This window comes from Protopterus annectens, chromosome 1.part0, assembly GCF_019279795.1.
Source record: "Protopterus annectens isolate FY-2018-M chromosome 1.part0, PAN1.0, whole genome shotgun sequence".
In the NCBI taxonomy this organism is placed as follows: Eukaryota; Metazoa; Chordata; order Ceratodontiformes; family Protopteridae; genus Protopterus; species Protopterus annectens.
Window position 1 is genome coordinate 588,196,204 of NC_056725.1, and position 19,576 is coordinate 588,215,779.

At 41.7% G+C, this 19,576-nt stretch overlaps 1 protein-coding gene across 13 annotated transcripts in view; it reads right to left on the reverse strand.

Moving 5' to 3' along the window:
- EPRS1 (glutamyl-prolyl-tRNA synthetase 1) overlaps window positions 1-19,576 on the reverse strand; it is a 1,752,234-nt gene that overhangs the window by 569,905 nt on the left and 1,162,753 nt on the right. For all 13 annotated transcript variants that reach the window (XM_044061601.1, XM_044061548.1, XM_044061611.1 and 10 more), the window contains one exon: window positions 10,398-10,666. In XM_044061601.1, the coding sequence (XP_043917536.1) occupies window positions 10,398-10,666 (269 nt within the window). The remainder of the gene's footprint in view (window positions 1-10,397; window positions 10,667-19,576) is intronic.

A 19,576-nucleotide genomic window follows, 5' to 3' on the forward strand; every position in this document is an offset into this window, starting at 1 on the left:
CAAAGCCATTTTGGAGTACATAGATCAAGAACGAAAGTATTTAGCTAGAAAAATAGCCCGATGACGAATCGTTTGGGTGTTGAACAAGGGACAAAACCGATAGCGAGGGAAGTCGTGGTCTGGGCCTAGACAGGTGACACAGAAAGAATGAAAATTTCTAGGAGGCATTTGCTTTCCACAAGCATGACAATTGTTAATTTTTTCTGACATTGGTTAGAACAAGAAAAACGGATCCTCAACGGGGAACTTATCTTTTTGAAGACTTTAGGTCCGAAACTCGAAAACGAAAATTTCAGGAGTTGGCTGACCGGTACTTGCGAACTGCTTCTGCTTCCGGCACCGCATGGCAAGAAAGACTGATGTGACTGTGTCGGCTGCATGTTTTATACCCCTGACGACCTGACGTCATGGAAGAAGCGACAGCATCCAACACAGAAATCTGAAGACTCTGGTATTCAGGCCGGCTGAGGGCTACCTGCAGGCAGATAACCCAAATGTGATGACTGCAACAGTGAAACAAGAAAAACATCAGGCTTTGTGCCATGTAAATTCTTATTTGCAATGCCATGGAAAGAATTATCATGGAAATTATCAACAAGAAGATAGCAGACCTCCAGACAATGGATCCAATCCAGTTTGGCTTTGTCAAAGGAAGGGCATGCTTACTGAATCTAGTGGAATTCTATGAAAAGGTCACTAAGGCAATGGATGAGTGAAAAACTGTGCATACTGCCTACCTAGATCTGGCTTAGACATTCGACACAATACTACACCAGGGCATTGTCAACAAACTTACAGAACTAGGTATAAACCCCCTTATAACACACTGCGCAGCTAACTGGCTCACTGATAGGGCCTAGGAGGTTAGGATTGGTTAGGCCACCTCCACAAAGACACTAGTCACTATTGGAGTCCCTCAGGGCTCTGTGCTATGTCCACTCCACTTTGGCATCATCTACTTGGATTTCAAAGCCAATGTCAAAGGCCTCTGGCTAACCAAGTTCACAGATGACTGCAAACTGGAAGAAGTCATTCAATCTTCCCAAGATGAGTACTTTCAGGAAGGTGTAATACAGACAAATGCTTAGTGCAGTGCCAAAGCCATGGCTTAAAACTCAATACCAAGGAATGCATTATAGTACCTTTTGAGAAGTCTGCCAACCCCAGGTAACTATGTCATCAATAAAATACCATTTAAAGTTGATTCACTATTCAGGGATTTGGGAACTTGTGTAGATAGTAACCTAGCTTTTGATCAAAATATGTCCAAGGTAGTCAGAAAATCCTTCTAGGATGCCAAACGTATAAGCAAAAGCATGACATCTAGGTCCAGAGAGGTCATCATACCACTGTATTCAGCTATCAGGCCAATCATGGAGTATAATGCCCCCCTTTGATATGTATCTGACCAGACACATGCAGCAACTGGAACGTCCACAAAGGTTCCTTACAAAAAGGATACAGGCAGAAAACACTATTTCCTAGTCTGATTCCTCAAAGCCCAGTTTTTTTACTCAGTATCATGCAGACTTCTGAGAGGTGATCTTTGCCTAGCATACAAAGCAACCCTGGACCCTGTCTTGATGAATCTTCTGCCCATCCGCAAAACAAACTACTAACTAAAAATACCTAAATTTTGCTTGCAGCATAAATGCATGTTGCAGAGACAGAAAACGTTTCTCAAAGAATTCCTATTCTCTAGGACAGGCTCTCCACCTATGTGAAGCAGAGTTCCTCCCTATCCTTATTTAAGTGCAACTTGGACAATGGATGGGTAATTGGAAATTCACCCTTGGTCGGACTCCTATGTCTCTGATGGACAAAGGTAGTCAGTAAATCACCCCCCAATAAATCAAACATAAATCAAATTGGTGGGTCACATTTGGGCTGTGTGGCTAGGCTTAAAGGGCCCTAGAGGTCGACTGCTTAGTACACACCTATGAACATATATGCACGCACTTACACACACACGTGCGAGCAAGTGCACACACAAACACGTTGCAACTCAGCAAGAAAGTACAGTTGTGTACACTTACCATAAATATAGATGTCTGAGTGTATTCACTGTTGCAGTCATTACATTTGGGTAATCCTGCTGGCAGGTCGCCCCCAGTCGGCCCGAATTCCAAAGTCCCGGATCCAGTGTCCGCCACTGTCGCCCCCTCCCTGACGTCAGGGGTACAAAAGATGCAGCCGACGTCATTTTCTTCAGTTTTTCTTGCCCCAGATGTCAGGTGGCCCCTAAAAGGGTAGCCAAAATGTATATATATTTTATATATATATATGTACATATATATATATATATATATATCAATATATATATATCAATATATATATATATAAATACATGCACCAATATAAACTTTACCTTCATCTACAAGCAAATACACCACATAGGTTGTATAAATCAGAGAAAAGAAAGATAGGTTCCATCAGAACAAAAGGGGGATGGCAGGTGGGTAACCTGGACTGCAACAGTGAATACACTTGAACATCTACATTTATGGTAAGTGTACACAATTGTACTATGTTCTTCGTGTTTCATTGTTGCAGTCATTACATTTGGGTAGACAAAGCTTGCCCTGGATATAGAGCAGAGTGGCAGATGATAGTGCTTTGTAAAGGTGTGCACTGAACTCCAAGTAACAGCCTCTAAAATGTCCTTGGTTGGTACTCCCCTGAGAAAGGCTGCTGAAGTGGCTGCAGCTCTAGCTGAATGTGGCCTAATGCCTTTAGGCACTGGCTTGCCTTGGTGTAAGTAGCAGAAACAAATGCAGTGGCATATCCACTTTGAAATAGTCTGCTTTGACATAGCCTTTCCTTGTGATCCTGCAGCATATGCCACTAGCAATTGCTCTGTCTTTCTGAAAACTTTGGTTCTGTCCAAGTAGACTCTAAGCTGTCTGTGTACATCCAAAGAATACAGAATTCTCTCCCCTTTGTTCTGTGGATTTGGATAAAAAGGTGGCAGATGAATAGTTTGGTTAAGAGCCACACTGGACACCACCTTAGGCATAAATTTTGGGTTTGTCCTCAGAGAGACCCTGTCTGGATAAAAAAATGATAAAAGGTTCCACAGCCATGAGTGCCTGTAGCTCTGAAACTTGCCTTGCAGAAGTTATTGCTAGGAGCAGAGCTGTTTTCCAAGATATAACTTTATATCAGCAGTAGCAGCTGGCTCAAAAGGAGGCAGTGTGAGTTTTTCCAAGACATAGTTGAGGTCCCATGCAGGCACTGGTGATCTCCTTGGAGGCCTTAAATTTTTGGCTCCACTGAGGTACTGTTTTAATAAGGGATGAGAAAAGATTGGTGGCTCTGTATTGTAATGAGCTGAAATGGCAGATGCATGAATTTTAATAGATGAAAAAAGATAGGCCTTTGTCCAGCATTTCAGTTAAGTATTGCAAAATCTGAGTAATATTTGGCACATCTGTATCAGGTCCTTGTGCCTGGTTCCAAGCACAGAATCTCTTCCATTTTCCAGCATAAGATTTTCTAGTACTAGGCCTTCTGGCCTCCAAAATGACATCCATCACAGCTTTACTGAGGTGTGTGTTTTGTATGACTACATTAACCGCCATGCCGCCAGGTTTAAAGTCCTAAGGTGGCTGTGCAGGATCTGATTGTTTTGCTGGGAAAGTAGATGAGGTATTTGAGGTAAGGTCCAAGCTGGGCATTGAGACAAGTTCTTGAGGACTGGAAACCAGTACTGGCGGGGCCAGTCTGCGGCAATCAGTATCAAGTGCAGGCAAACATAGGGTGATTGTGGCTGACAAAATTTGCTGATGACTGCAAACTGGGCACCATAATTGACACTCCATCAGACACAGACATCCTCCAGAAAGGTCTCATAGAAATGGATAAATGGTGCCAGAGCCATGGCCTTAAGCTAAATGCCAAAAAAGGTATAGTCATACCCTTTGGGAAAAACAAGGTAACCCCTAATTACCACATAGGTGGTAATCCATTAAACACGGAAGAAGTTATCAGGGACCTGGGGACCCAAGTTGACAGTAACCTCTCTTTTGACACTCACATTGCCAAAGTGGTTAGGAAGACCTTCTACATTGCCCACCTGATCATGAAGGGATTCACATCCAGATCAGGAGAGGTCATTGTACCCCTGTACTCTTCACTTATCAGACCAATGATTGAGTACAACGCCCCATTCGAATGTACCTTACCCGACACCTGCAGCAGTTGGAAAGACCCCAAAGTTCCTCACCAAAAGGATAAAGGCTCAAACATATGTCATACGATGCCCGACTGAAGAAACTCCAGCTCTATTCAGTCGCATACCGTCTGCTCAGAGGTGATCTGTGCCTGACATACAAGGCCATGTCCAACCCGAATTAATGGACATGCTCCACCTCAAAAATCCAAATCCACCAGAGCCACGAGAGCAAGAGACTTAAACCTCAACACGGATATAAATAGGATGTGCTGGAGGGACAGATTCATCACCCAGAGACTCCCTACACTATGGAACAGAATCCCAGTCCATGTGAGGCAGAGCCCCTCACTGACTCAGTTCAAGAGAAATCTTGACGAGTGGATGGGAGATCGTAGGTTTACCCCGAGAATCATCTCTGTATCACTGCTGGACAGAGGCACAGCAAACTAATGGGTATAGTATTCTCATCCTAAGGGGTGGTGAAAGCCACACACACTCTGGCTAGGCTTATAAATGCCCTAGGGCAGATAGCCTAGTATGAACCTATGAACCTATCATTTTTGGCTTTTCCTGTCTGACCTTTAGGAGTACCTTGGGGAGGAGAGGCAGAGGGGGAAAGGCATATACTGATAGTTTTTCCAGCGGAAGGATAGGGCGTCCACTTTCCAAGCTTGTCTGTGATAAGTCCTTGTGCAGAATCTTTTTAGCTGGTAGTTGTGAGGGGAGGCAAATAGATCTATGTCCGGGCATCCCCGTTTCCTTGTTATCATGCTGAAGACTTGAGGATTCAGCTGCCACTCGTGGGGATCCATGATGTTTCTGCTTAATTCATCTGCCAGAGTATTTTTCCTTCCTGACAGGAATTGTGCCTGCAGATGTACTTGGTAAGTTAATGCTGTGTCCCACAAAGTCATGGCTAGTCTGCAAAGGGGGTAAGAATGTGTGCCCCCCTGCTTGTTTATATACCACATGACCGTGGTGTTGTCTGTCTATCAGTAGTTGTCCCAGATGAAGTAGGTCCTTGAAGGCTGTCAGGGCATTCTGAACAGCTAGCATCACTTTTTGATTGATATGTAGATGCATTTGGGTTGAGGGCCATGTGCCCCGAATGCATCTTCCTGCCATATGGGCCCCCCAGGCATAATCTGATGCATCCGTTGTTAGTGTCTGCCTGGCTGGGGGTAATGTGAATGGCTGTCCCTTGTTTTGGTGACGAGCCTTTGCCCACCATCGAAACTCCTGTTGTAGGCAGGGAATAAGAGTAATCATTGTTTCCAGGCTGTGGCAAAGTTGAGTCCAAACACTTTTTAGGTACCACTGAAGTTTCCTCATATGCAGTCTTGCATATGGAATCAGTAGGATGCAGGATGCCATGAAGCCCAAAGCCTGCAGAATTTTTCTTGCAGATAACTGGGCCTTTGTTGCCAACATTATGAAATAGGTAGTCAGTTGCCTTTGTTTGTCTGGAGTGAGATAAGCCATCTGGGCAGTTGTATTTAAGCTTGCACCCAGGAATATTATCTCTTGAGTGGGTACTAGTTTTGATTTCTTTTCGTTGACTGTGTACCCTAGACATGTTAGAAGTCTTTTCACAAACGCCAGATGCTGTAGAAGAATATCCATGTTCTCTGCTTGAATTAGACAGTCGTTCAAGTAAGGATATATTTGCATTCCTCTGTCTGCAGAATGCAATTACTGGTGCCAGGCACTTTGTAAAGACCCTGGGCACAGTAGATAAGCCAAAGGGCAGTGCAGAGAATTGGTAATGCATTGAGCCAGCCTTGAATCTGAGGTATCTTCTGCATAATTGTCTGATTGGGTCATGCAGGTATGCCTGTTTTAAGTCTAGAGTCACCAGCCAAGCGTTCTTGCCCAGCATGGGCAGAAGCTGCTGCAAAGTCATCATCTTGAATTTTGGTATATCCAGGAATGTGTTCAGAATAGATATGTCCAGTATTGGTCTCCAGGTCTTGTCCTTTCTGGGTACCAAGAACAGTCTTGAGTAAAATCCTTGTCCCTGCTCTTGCTCTGGTACTTGTTGAATGGCCCCCATATCCATGAGGGATGAGACTTGTTTTTGTGCCTCTGCCCACTGATTTTTTGTCAGATCTGGCCAGCCGTTTGCCTTTGGCAGGGTATGGAAATGGAACTTGTACCCTTGTGATACAATATTTAGCACCCACTTGTCCTGGGTTATAATGTGCCAATTTTGAGAAAAAAGTGCTAATTTTCCCCCTAAGGGTGCTGCCAGGAGATAAGCGCTTGGTGCAGGCAGGGGGAAGTCATTGGGACTGTTTCCTGTATGGCTGTGATTTGTCTTCTCCAACTCTGGAGGTAGAAGCACCCCATTGCTTTGACCTGTAGGAACCCTGCGCCTCGGTTCTGCCTCTAGGGCATCCGGATCTGCCCCTCTGAGGTCTGTCTGACACAGGAAAGGACCAATTCTTTGTAGGCCATTGTCTACTAAACCTAGGTGGCTGTACTTGTAAAACATCTTTGACAGTTTGCATAGATTTAGCTTTGTCCTCCATTTTCTTTAACACCTCCTCTGCTTTAACACCAAACAAGGTATCATGCTGTAAAGGTGCATCTAATAATTTAACTTTGACATGATCAGGCAGATTTTGTTCCTTTAACCAAGCATGCCTCCTAATTACAGAACCTGTAACTGCGGCCCTGCAGGAGGCCTCCAAAGAATCAAAACCACATTCAAAGTATGCTTTCCAACCTGTTCAGCTGCATGCAATAAATCCTGCATTTCCTTGTTTTCTGCACATTCAGAGTTTAATAACATTTTCTGTTTAAGCAATGCCATGACATGTTGTTGATATTTGAGCAAATGAAACTGACAGTTTAAGGCCCTTATAGCCAAGGTAGCAGATGTGTAAACCTTTTTCCCCCATCTATCCATTGCCCTAGAATCTCTGTCAGAGGGGGTAGGGTTTTTTGCAGCGGAAGCCTTAACTCCTTTGGGACCCTGTGAAATAGTCTCTGGGTCTGCAGCAGGGTTTTTAAAAAGGAATTTATGAGAGTCAGGAACCCTGTAATATCTGTCAGGCTTAACAGGAGCTGAAGGTAAGGAGTCAGGGGTAAGACTAGACTCCGAAAACACATCATCTACAATATCTAACACAGGTGGGATGGCTAGTGGCCTGTGTTGAGGTAGTAAAAGGAAATCCCTGAGCCTCTTTTTAGATTCTGAAAAATCTTGGCTCTCCCAGTGGAAATGCTCCCTCATGGTATGCAAGGTTTCCCCAAAAGAGTAGTCCTCTGGAGGAGAAGCTGAAGGTATAGATTCTTCAGCATCAGAATCCTCATAAGGGGGAAGAGAATATTCCTGATCAGAGGAGGAATCAGAAGAAATAGAAACCTCATCTGAAGATTCAGTCAGTCTCCTGCCTAGGCCTCTTATCAGGAGGGGGATGGGAACCCCTGATCAAGGTAATTAAGTCTTCGGCCATTTTGAGCATCTGTTTTTTGGGCATAGAGACCTGTCCATGTGGCTCTTGAGTTTGTTTCTTTGCTTTAATCTTTGCCTTTGAAGCTGAGGTTGGCTTAATGTAAAGATGTTTAGGTCTGAATACACCCTCAGAAGCCGGTGTCTGCTCAGCGGCTCCGGACTCATCTGAAGGAATAGTATCCGAGGCTCCAATACCTTGAGTTTCCAGCGGCACGGCCGACTCCACGTGGGAGTCGGTAGCGAGCGGCAACTCTAAAGTAGTGGGCGTCAGGGGCTGCGAAAGCGTCTCACTGAGAACCAGCGACTGGCTTGGGAGAAGCTTCGTCATTTTTTTCTTTGCGTTTTTTCTGAACTCTGGTAGTCGGATGGCTATCCAATGACATTTCTGGATAATTAAACCAGTGTCCAAAATAGTTTAAAGCAAAATCATACCGACACTTAATAGTGTGTTGGTTAAATCTAGCACAAAACCGACAACCAGCAACGTTGTGATCAGGGCCTAGGCAAGGAATACAGTAAGAATGAAAGTCCTTATGAGGTATTTGCTTTCTACAAGAAATACAATTATTAACTTTTTCTGACATCGGTCTGGAGCAAGGAAAAAGTTTTCCCAACAGGGTACTTAGCTTTATTGAAGACTTCGGATATGAAACTTGAACAGGAAAATCTCAGGAGTCGGCCGACCGGCACTTGCGAACTGCTTCTGCTTCGGGCACTGCGAGTCAAGAAAGACTGGGAAAATGGCATCGGCCGATTCTTTTCTACCCCTGACGACCTGACGTCAGGGAGTGGGTGACAGCGGCCGACACAGGACCTGGGACTTTGGAATTAAGGCCGACTGGGGGGGCGACCTGCCAGCAGGATTACCCAAATGTAATGACTGCAACAGTGAAACACGAAGAACATCTTTAACCCACCTCTAAAGCAGACTTAGAAAGATGAAGCTACAACCACTGTGTGGACTCCAAATCCATTACCTTCTCCTACTGGTATGGCACTGACCTGGGATCAGTCACTGCACTGAGAATCCTCCCGTGTTGCCATATTCATAACACTGGTACAGACACAGAATTTCTATCAATAAGCTGAAGTGGTAACACTTGCCGCCATGCTTCATGTCATGTCATTCTGCAAGACAGTACAGGCAGTGCCAGTGACGTTTCTAGCTAGTGAACTGATGACTGTAGAAAAACTCAGGCTTTAGTATTTTATGCATTAAATACTGAAACCATTAAACAAATGGTAAGTTTGGGATACAACGTGTACAAGTGGAAGAAAAGAGCACAGAAGACTAGAAGCTTATGAAATCCTCCTAGCTGAGAACACAATAAAGCATGGACTAATATAGCAATAACCCACTTCGGGGTGTGGGTAATGCTGGATTTACCCACAGTTGGCGTGGTTTGGTCACGAGGGTGAAGCCCGAGTGGCCAAACAAAGCCAACAGTGGGTAAATCCATCATTACCCACACCCAGAAGTGGGTTATTGCTATTATACAATGACATTATTTAAGAAACAAAAAAATTACTTTTCTTAAATAATGGCATTGTATAATGCCTCCTTGCTGCCCTTCCGCAGCTGTCTGGTATTCTGCGGCAGTTCAGATGCACTGCGCATGCGTATGCCTACGCAGTACATCAGAGCTGTGGGCAAAAGCAACGGAGAAAGTAAGATCTCCGTTGCTTTTTACTGTTTCGCTATGTTAAATGGGTTTAACATAGCTAGACAGCTTTAAAAAAAGCAACTGAGAATCTCCGTTGCTTATTTTAAAGCTGTCTCACTATGTTAAACCCATTTAACATAGCGAGACAGTTTTGAAAAAAAGCAACGGAGAAAGCAAGATCTCCGTTGCTTTTTACAAACTGTTTCGCTATGTTAAACGGGTTTAACATAGCGAGACAGTTCTCCGTTGCTTATTTTAAAGCTGTCTCGCTATGTTAAACCTATTTAACATAGTGAAATGGGTTTAAAAAAAAAGCAACGGAGAAAGCAAGATCTCCGTTGCTTTTTACACACTGTCTCGCTATGTTAAAGGAGTTTAACATAGCGAGACAGTGTTTTAAAAAGACTTATACTAATGGAAAAAGTCCGGGCGACCGGACCTTTTTCAATTAGTATAAGTCGATTTACAACATGCACGCTGACCAATCAGCGTGCACGTTTTGGAATATTAATGGGGGGTCACGGTATTATCTTTGAGCAATAGAGCAGAAAAAAATTCAGAATTCTGGAGAAGCTATTAGAAGATGAAATCATAGTTAAGTCTCTGTGGTCAGAACTAGATACAGGCCATTAATTATTAATGAGTCTATAAAAAAACTTCAGAACTTTTGCCTAAATATTCTGACCTAAATTCAATATAGATGAAGACCAAAAGTAACTGAGGTTTATCTGTACTACTCATGTCACTGTTTAATGGATCATCTTGCCCTACTCCCAGCTACAGCTGTTTTATGTAATATCACAATACTGAACTTTCCTCACTGTGATCCATGCCATATTCAAGAAGGCTGATTTATACTTCCTTGGAACACTTGGGCACTCCCACTCAACTGCCAAACTCTTAAGTTCACAATCACCATCTACTGAAAGATGTTCTCTCCATTAACTTCTACTTACTACCATGATGCACTTGGAAGCTTGTATTATGCCCACCCCTCCTTCCTTTTTCAAATGGTGTGTGCACCGAAACTCCTTTACTCTTTCTTTATGAAGCATAAGGCAAAGACCTTGAATCAAGTGCAAGTAAAATAATCACTAACCTGGTCTGTTTTTTAGGTCCTTGACCTTCTACTGGTTCTCCAGAATCTACAGCTTCAATGTCTTCAGGCAAATTCTTCTTTTTGTTGATGTCACCTGACTTCGCTGACTTGTTCTGCTTATCAGACTTGCTCAGCTTTTCAGACTTGTCTTGTTTTTTCTTTTCTTTGTCATGGACCTCAGTTGTTACTGGTTTGTAGTCTGTGCCTGTTAATGTTTTGTACTTTGCCTTTAGCTGCAGAAGTTCATTAACAGCAGCATCAATCTTATCCTTAAAAAAAAAAAAAAACAAAAAAAAAACAGGTTACAGCCGTTACTTTTAGCATGTGCAATATAAACAGTCAGCTTTCTCAAAAATAAACCATCAAAATGTTGTCAATTAGCTGCCTCCAACAAGAACACAGATGCCTTGCTTGAATTCAATTGATGTCAAAAAGAAGACATTTTACATCTCTAGTTCTCAACCTGGATCCACATTGCCATTCAGAGGGTGCTGCAATGAAGTAGATGGAAATCCTTAATTGTCACTATGTACTGAAATGGAAAAGATTGCCGAAATCACTCAATGAAACATTCTGATGTTAAAGCACTCACCACACAGAAGTAAAATGCAGAGGCTGTCCAAACACAGGGAATAATGGGAAGGTAAATAACAACCAATACAGACAGCTTCCTGATACATCACCTAAGTTATTGCATACATACATGTCATACCTGATACTGGGTATCTTCTGCAGATAGTTTTGTGAGTGTAAGTTATAATCTGCAGCAGCAAATTTTGTTAGCACATATCGCATAACAAAAAATGACATGCTAAGATAGTGTAACTGTAGGTGAAAAAATACAAATGCAAAATAAATAAATAAATAAAACAGGGCTTGCAGAATTGTCTGGAGTTACAATGAAGACATCAGCATGGTCTCCCAGATAACAGCATTGTGAAATGTAAATTGTCTTGTGGGTCTAAAGAAGCAGAAAGGGCATCACTTTACTTGATGAACAAGGTTTAAATGTTTATGCTGCAAGAAATAAATCTAAGGAAAATTCAACATGCATCCCTAACTAGTAAAAAGCTCCCTGGAAGGCTATTCTGCAGGGCAGGAAGGAGCCAAGAAGAGAAGTACAATGACATTACTGAGAAAGGGAGCTCCAGTAAAAAGACAGCCAATGAAGATAATATAATGGTTGGAGTGCACTGGCAGTGGAAAAGAACACCGGTGAACATATACCACTACCAAAAATGAGCATTCGAGATTTAGAATGGCCATGGGAGAAATAAGTTACCAACAGGGGATACTGTTAGTAGGAGGAGTGTGGTACATAATCTGAAACACAAAGTAGTGATGGGCAGGGGGGGCTTGAGAACTAACAGAACAATAAAAAAGTACATTTTCTTTGACAGTGGAACTGGGCTAGAGTAATACCCTATCAATTCAGCTTAAGACCCATCCAATTCTACTTTCGGACCATATCACTATATTAGTAAAAACAAGACTGCAAAAAGGAAGAATGAAAGGAAAGCACTGGTGTTTTCTTACCCATTTGTTAAAGCTGCATGAGCTGTTGGCAGGGTTAGACAAGAAAGGAAAAGCTACTTAAGAGATGAAATAAAGTGAAGAATTAAAGTGGTAGACCTGAAACCAAAGGATTTCTGAGAGAACATAAAACAGATGTATGTTGAAGGGCTGCATAAAATTAAAACGATATAATATACACAGGAAGGTGGTCACTGGATGAACAACATCCTGTTCAGCTAGCTAGTAAATGATGGAGCACGCTGACAACATAACCAAGTATAGCTGTGAAACAATTACTTTTTGATTACAATCTAAGAACTCAGAAGTTGCTAGCACAAAATTTAAGACAAGTAATAAAAAGTGCAATAGTAAAGTTAAGGAAACCAGAGACAGAGTGGGTACAAAACACCTATAGGACATCCTAGCCACAATGAGGGGATACTATGTAGATAAACCTCTACAATGGAAAAGAAACCAATCCATTAAAAGGGAAGGTGACAGAAATTCTCATGGAGGAATTAAAACTGCCCAAACTAGACAAAGACAAAAAGGCTACTGGTGAAAATTGGCAAGGAAGGGAAAGCAGGGGATCCAAAAGAAGGCAGCAAGGAAGTCACCAGGAACTGACGGGAACCTAACTGAGGGGTGGGAGCTGGAGGGTGAAGAAGACTGGAATATAAATTTACAAGACAACAATGGGAGGACATAGGTATGTCTCTCAAGTATAAAAAGTCCAAAAGGTTTTGGATTTTTGCTTGGAAGCGTTTGCGTAATTTTTTTATACCCAAAGCACATTTCAAAAGAATTTTTCCACAGCAGATGTTGGAGGTGTGATGGGGAAGAAAGAGGTAATGGAACAAGCTTATTGGACGTACGAGTTGTCAGACTTCAACATTTTCCAACAGAATACCCTCTCAGAAATACTGGGGAAGCAAATGGTTGTAACTAAGAAAATGATTCTTTTGAGCTTGGACAGATCTGAATTGCCTAGACACATTTGGGCCTTACTAAGTTTAATTCTAATTGCTACAAAATAAGCAACTAATAGATATGATGGGTCCCTACTCTGGGTCAGTAATCAAGGAAACTCAATCCTTACCACTGACTCTTGGTTAGGGACGGTCACCAACAGCAAAGATGGATTTGTACCGTATTTTCAGATGTAGCTCCCTGCACCAAGAACAGTTTCCCTTAACAGCACACAGGAAGCATGCTCCAGACCTGGGGCTAAACTCACCTCCTCTCTCCAACTCCACAGACAACTCTACACTGACCACTCTGGTGCTTGGTGCTTCTGTTCCCAGTAGCTGACACATACACTTGGATATGCAAGTTTCTCACACACACATACACAACTGGGAAAAGCTGGCACAGACTTGCTAGCTGTGCCCCTTTCTGCCCAGACTCTGAAGTAATCATGCTGCCACCAGTCAGCTACCCTAAGGCTTTTACAAAAGGTACCAAACTATACGGTGTAAAACTAATACTAATACAAATGGCAGGGTGTGACCAAAGCAGTAAGGCTTTCAGGAGTGGTCAGTGTCACTAAAACAAGCAAAAGTACTGTCAAGATGTTAAAAGTATTCTCTAAACGACCAGCCAACTATGAAAGGTATTAAAATATTTAATAATAAAAAATACAACAGAAAACATGCGAATACTGAATACAATAAACACAGCTTCAACCACAGAGATGTAAAAAAATAAAACAGCTGAATAGTTTCCCATAGATGCATAAAACAATGCTAAACTATTCTCACTAAATGTCACTGACTAAAGAATTACTGCTACCTAGCTATTACTAAAGCAAGGCAAGCTGATCTGTGTTGAGCGTCTTACCACAGCAAAAGCCAAGTGTCTGTCTCTGTCTGTGTGGATGTGTGAAATATATATCCTGTGAGAAATCTTTCCTATCAGACTCTGAAGTGCTGCTGCAAGGGTTCCAAAGAAATCAGATGCTGGTTAGAGGATGACATCACCTCTGGTCACCTGACTCTGGTAGAACACACACACACACAGCTTTGCCAAGATCTGTGGCAGCATCTGAAAAAAACACAATTTCAAACTTTCCACCATACAACCTAATATACATGCATACATTCTTTCTGTCCAGCAGGACCTACTGTTGATGCATTTTTAACCCAAGTAACTTTATAAATAGTTTTAACTCCAACATCTGTACAAATCAGTGTCATAGCCAATTAACATAAAATTCTTTACAAAACTCCAGCTAGCTATGCTGGCATATGTACACATGTACTGCCCTACTCTCCCTGGGGCAGATGTCACTACCTCATAACACCACAACAGAAAATGGAAATCAAAACCTAAACCAACTGTATTTGAAGTACTGAATATTGTAAAACAGATACAAGAACTGGAAGCAGGATCTAGAGAAAAGGGAATGAGCAAACTGCATAGAAATAAGTGGAATTTGTGGGAATACATGCAGAAAAATGCTCAGGCGGATGGCTGAGGTTTAAGTGAAGGCAGGAAATGAGCAATTTATGTAATGCTGGACTGAATGACAGTTGTTCTAGAGAAACAAAACATATGTAATGTGTATAAATTAAAACTGTTAATATAATTTGTTTTATTTTCCATTAATGTGTGTGTGACTTTGTCTTAAGTTACAACTTAATACGTGTTAAAAATTAATAAAAATATGGCCACTGCTACATAACACAATACTGGCAGAAGGAATGACACCAGAATCCTGGAAAGTGGAACATCCAAGGAAGGGCAAAGATCCAGATGACACAGCCTCATACAATGCCAATCTCTATCCAGACTCATGATTATAAAATATTTATGATTATGGCAAGGAAACTGGCAGGGAAATTACCAACAATAATATACCTTGACCAGTGTGGACTTAATGAAGATAGACAGACATCTGATAACATTATCAAAGCAATGATGGTTTAGAGGCAGACAGAGCAAAATAAATCACCACTGTTGCTAATGAGGTCAGATGCTGAAGAGGCAAATCAACAGGGTCAGACAGGAAGTTATGTTTAGGATACTAGAACCATTTGGATTTTTAAAATAATGGGGGTAGACCTTGCAGCTAGACTATACAAAGGATCAGATGTACAGTAGACTGGAGGGGCTACCAGATAAGCTTTCCCTCACAAAAGGAACAGGAGAGCCCACTTTGCTTTACATTAAAGATAGAGCCAGTAGCTACAAAAACTGAGATCTCATAAACCCAGTTATGAGTGGCATGGACAGCAGGGAAACTTGAGCCCTTTTGATAGATAAATCCAGAGAAGGATATTCATGCAGTATTTGACATCCTCCAGCAATATCAAATATTATCAGGCTCCAAGATCAGTGAAGACAAGACTAAAGTAACAGCAATAAACTGCACTTCCACATGTGACCAGTTTCAGCAATACCCCTTTTCTACCAGAGTAAGAAAAAAAGGTTCCTAGGTATATGGATAAAAAAGGAATACATTTAGCAAATACAGAAATGTGGGCAGAGACCAACCTAAGGAAGGATATTCCTGAACACCATAGAACCAAAAGATGCTCTTCCCCTGGAGGCTAAATACAATTTGTAAGGTATGAGGTCTTGCCCAAGTGGCTGCTGCACAGATATCATCCATAGAGGCTCTGGAATGAAAAGCTACAGAATTCGCCATTGATCTGGTAGAATGAGCCCTTATTCTGGAAGGTAAGGATAACTTATTCTGTTGGTAGATAAAGGTAATGACGTTTCTAAGTCAGGAGGATAAAGTCACTTTGGAGACAGGTTTACCCAATCTGGGTCCTGCAAAGGCCACAAACAAATTATCTGTTTTCCTGAAAGATTTAGTCCTGTTCAAATAACAACAAAGCTGCTGATGCACATCAAGGGTGTGCAAAATGTACTCCCCTGTTAGAAAATGTTGAAGGAAGAAAACCGGCAGGTCAATAGATTGGTTAATGGAAAATCCAGAAATGACCTTAGGCAAGAAAGAAGGGTCAGTACGAAGGGACACCCTATCCCTGTGGAAGTTCAAGTAAGGACTCTTGACACTCAAGGCCTGCAGCTCAGATACTCTTCTCGCTGAGGTAAGTGCTACTAGAAGTAGGGTCTTCCATGACAAAAACTTTATATCACATGAATCAAAAGGTTCAAAAGGAGGGCCTGTGAGAGATTGACGCACCAAGGTCAGGTTCCAGGGTTCTATGGGGGGGGCTTGATTGGAGGTTTAACGTGTAATACTCCTTTCAAAAAAGTCTTGCACAGGCAGTGTGACATAACCGAAGAATTATCAAATCCATTATGAAAATTGGCCATAGCTGCTAAATGTGCAGTGATGCTGAGGCTCCTGCATGTAAAAAAGTCGTCGGGTATTGTAGGATTTTTTTGAATAAGCATAGAGAAAGGATATAAGTTCTGATCTTTGGCCCAAATAGAGAACCTAGTCCATTTACTAGAATAAACTTTCCTGGTGGAAGGTTTGTGTGAAGCCAGAAGAATTTCATGAACACTGAAATGGCAATCATTGAATGTGGAGGAACCAAGCTGTGAGCTTAAGGTTGTGGAGATTGGGATGAATCAATCCCTGAGGATGAGATAACAGACCTTGGGAATGATCCAGGATCCACGGGCTGTGAATCAGATGAGGCTATAGGAATGGGAACAAGACATGACAGGGACAATAAGGGGCAATGAGGATCACTTTGCTTCTAAACCTTTGAGCTTTCTGGAGGAATTTCAGGATGAGGGGAAACTGAGGAAAGAAATACAGTAGACCCGGGGGCCAATCGTGCGTTAGCGCGTACCTCAAGGGTTCCCCGAGGGGGGATCAGGGCAAAGTAGCTTCTGCATTTGTTGTTTAGGGGGGAAGCAAACTGATTGCAGCAAGGCTTGCCCCAGCGGCGGAAAATCCAATCTGCTACTACAGGATTGAGGGACCACTCATGAGGCATCAGAATGTTCCTGCTCAGATTGTCCGCAATAAGGTTGAAACTTTGGGGAATGTGCATTGCTATAAGAAAGCAGTTGGAAGCTATTGCCCAGTGCCAAATCCTCATGGCTTCCCGACACAGGGGGTAAGACCTGGTTCCGCCTTAGACTGACATGTTGCCTGACTGAACTGCAACAGTCCCAGAAGGTAGGGATGTATGGAACGCTTGCAATGTTGAGAGAACTGCCCTCAGTTCCAGGACATTTATGTGCAAACTGGCCTCCATGAGGGACCAGGTGCCTTGGATAGTCTTTCCCTGGAAATGCCCCACCCCACCCTAACAGGGAAAGGACCATGGTCACCGTGGCCATGGGCTTGGGGAAACAGAATGGTCAACACCAAAGATTCGATTGCGACTTCATCCACCACAGCATTTCTTCCTTGCAACGGCTTGTAAAACGTATCATGTGGTCGAGTGGGTGAGTTAAGATCGACCATTGTGCAGAAAGGAGCCACTGTAGTATTCTTGTGTGCAGCCTCGACAGTGGTACTAGAGTAATGGCAACTGCCATGGAGCCTAAGAGTTGCAGTACAAGGCGTGCTGGTACATAGGGCTGTGGAAGGAGGGCTTGGATTTGGTGCCTTATTTTTGAAAGCCTGTGAGGAGGGAGGGAAACTTGACAGGATGTTGTGTCGAAGACTGCTCCAATGAATTCCAGTGTTTTTGTTGCAGACATTTGAGATTTGTCCTTGTTGACTGTAATCCTCAAGCAGAGAGCGAGGCCTTGAATGTAAGAGAGGCTGTGGATTAGAAGATTCCTTGTCAGAGTGGTAAAGAGCCAATCGTCGAAGATGAGCTACTACAACTGCCATACATTTGGTGAATACCGGGGGGGGGGGGGGGGTTGTCAAGAGACCAAATGGCAGTGCCCTGAACTGGTAGTGATTGGCTCCTAGCTGGAAGCGGAGAAACCTCGGGGAATGGTGTTCCATCTTTATGTGGTAATACGCGTCCTGGAGGTCTATAGACCACATCCAGTTGTCCCTCCCTAGGAAGGGGAGAATGGACTGTACCATGACCATCCATAATTTTTGAGGCTTGATAAATCTGTTCAATAGGCTGAGATCCAGGATCGGTCTCCAGTCCCCTGTCTTTTTTGGCACGTCTCATATTATTACCCATTTATATAGGAAATTTCCAGATGCTAGCGGCATTTTATATGGTGATAGTTACCATCCCCCACATACTACTAAATCCATACCTTACACAGAATTTATGAGAGTCAAAAGACTATGTAATAACTTGGATGACAGGAAAAGAGAATTATATGATAGTTTTAATAGGTTTCAGGAGAGGGGATATTTTTAGGTAGAATTACATGATAGTTTAAATAGAGTATTATAGAATAAAAAAATTGTGTATAACTATAGAAGTAATAGAAATAGAAATAAGTATGAGAACCAGGAAGACATTTATTTCACTACTACTTATTCAGTATTATCTAAAGATATTTTAGAAGCAGTTAAACACAGTTGGAAAATAGTTAGGAGAGAAGTTGATTGTTTAGAACATAAAAAGGTTGCACTTCTCCTTTAAAAGAGGTAGGAATATAAAAGATTTTATAGTTCATAGTAGATTTCATATGGCTAATAATGCTGTAGTGAAAACAATAGACATAAAAGGTACAGCAGCATGTGGAAGGTGTAGTATTTGTAAATATATTAGTGGTAATTTCACTAAAATTAATGGCATCGATTTTCAAACTTATGGATATTTCAATTGTAAAACTGAAAAAGTTATATATGGACTTAAATGCCCCTGTAATAAATTTTATATTGGAGAAACTAAAAGACAATTCTCATGTAGAATAAAGGAACATATTAGGGACATTAAAAATAATAAACAGACTAGTCCTATAGCTATACATTTTAATAAGTACCATAAGGGGAGCCCAGATGGGCTATTAGTAACAGTTTTAGATAGTATTGTGAGTAGTAGGTTTATGAATGAACAACAAAGTAAATATATTTTAAGAAAAAAGGAAGCATTTTTGATTTTGAAATTTAATACAATGAGACCTATGGGACTTGATCAAGAATGTGTATGGAAAAGTTTTGTGTGAATGTCATACCTTTATGGTTTTATTGTTTAATGTTTTAATTAATTGTTTAATTGATTAATATGAACATTGTTAACATATAAATATACTTGATGTATATGGTGAGATATACTCTGTTAAAGGCAAGTGGCCGAGGCGCTAGAGAAGTTTCATGTGATTTGGATTTCATTAAATCTTTTTTTTTTCTTTTATTTCGTGTTGCTGGTCTTCAGTTTGTGGTTCTACGATTAATACCAAGGGTAATTTATTGGCAAGGAAAGTAGGTACACATCCATGCCATTAGTGTAAAGCGTGCCAATATATCCTGCAGGAGAATACTTTTATACATCTAAGGATGGGTAAACAGTATTTGTTTAAGGGCTATGCTGATTGTAGAACTAAGAACTTAGTCTATTTAGCTATATGTCAAAGCTGAGAGTCATATTATGTAGGGAAGACAAACACTTTGTTTAAAACTAGGATATTTCAGCATATGTCAGATATTAAGCATCATCATGAACATAACGCTTTATCTCAATATATTAGAATGAATTTGTGTCATAAACTTTTGTTTATGGTAATACAGATAGTGCATCCAAATGCTAGGGGAGGGAATATATCTAATGATACGGAATGTGCAGAAACCAGGTGGATTATTAGAC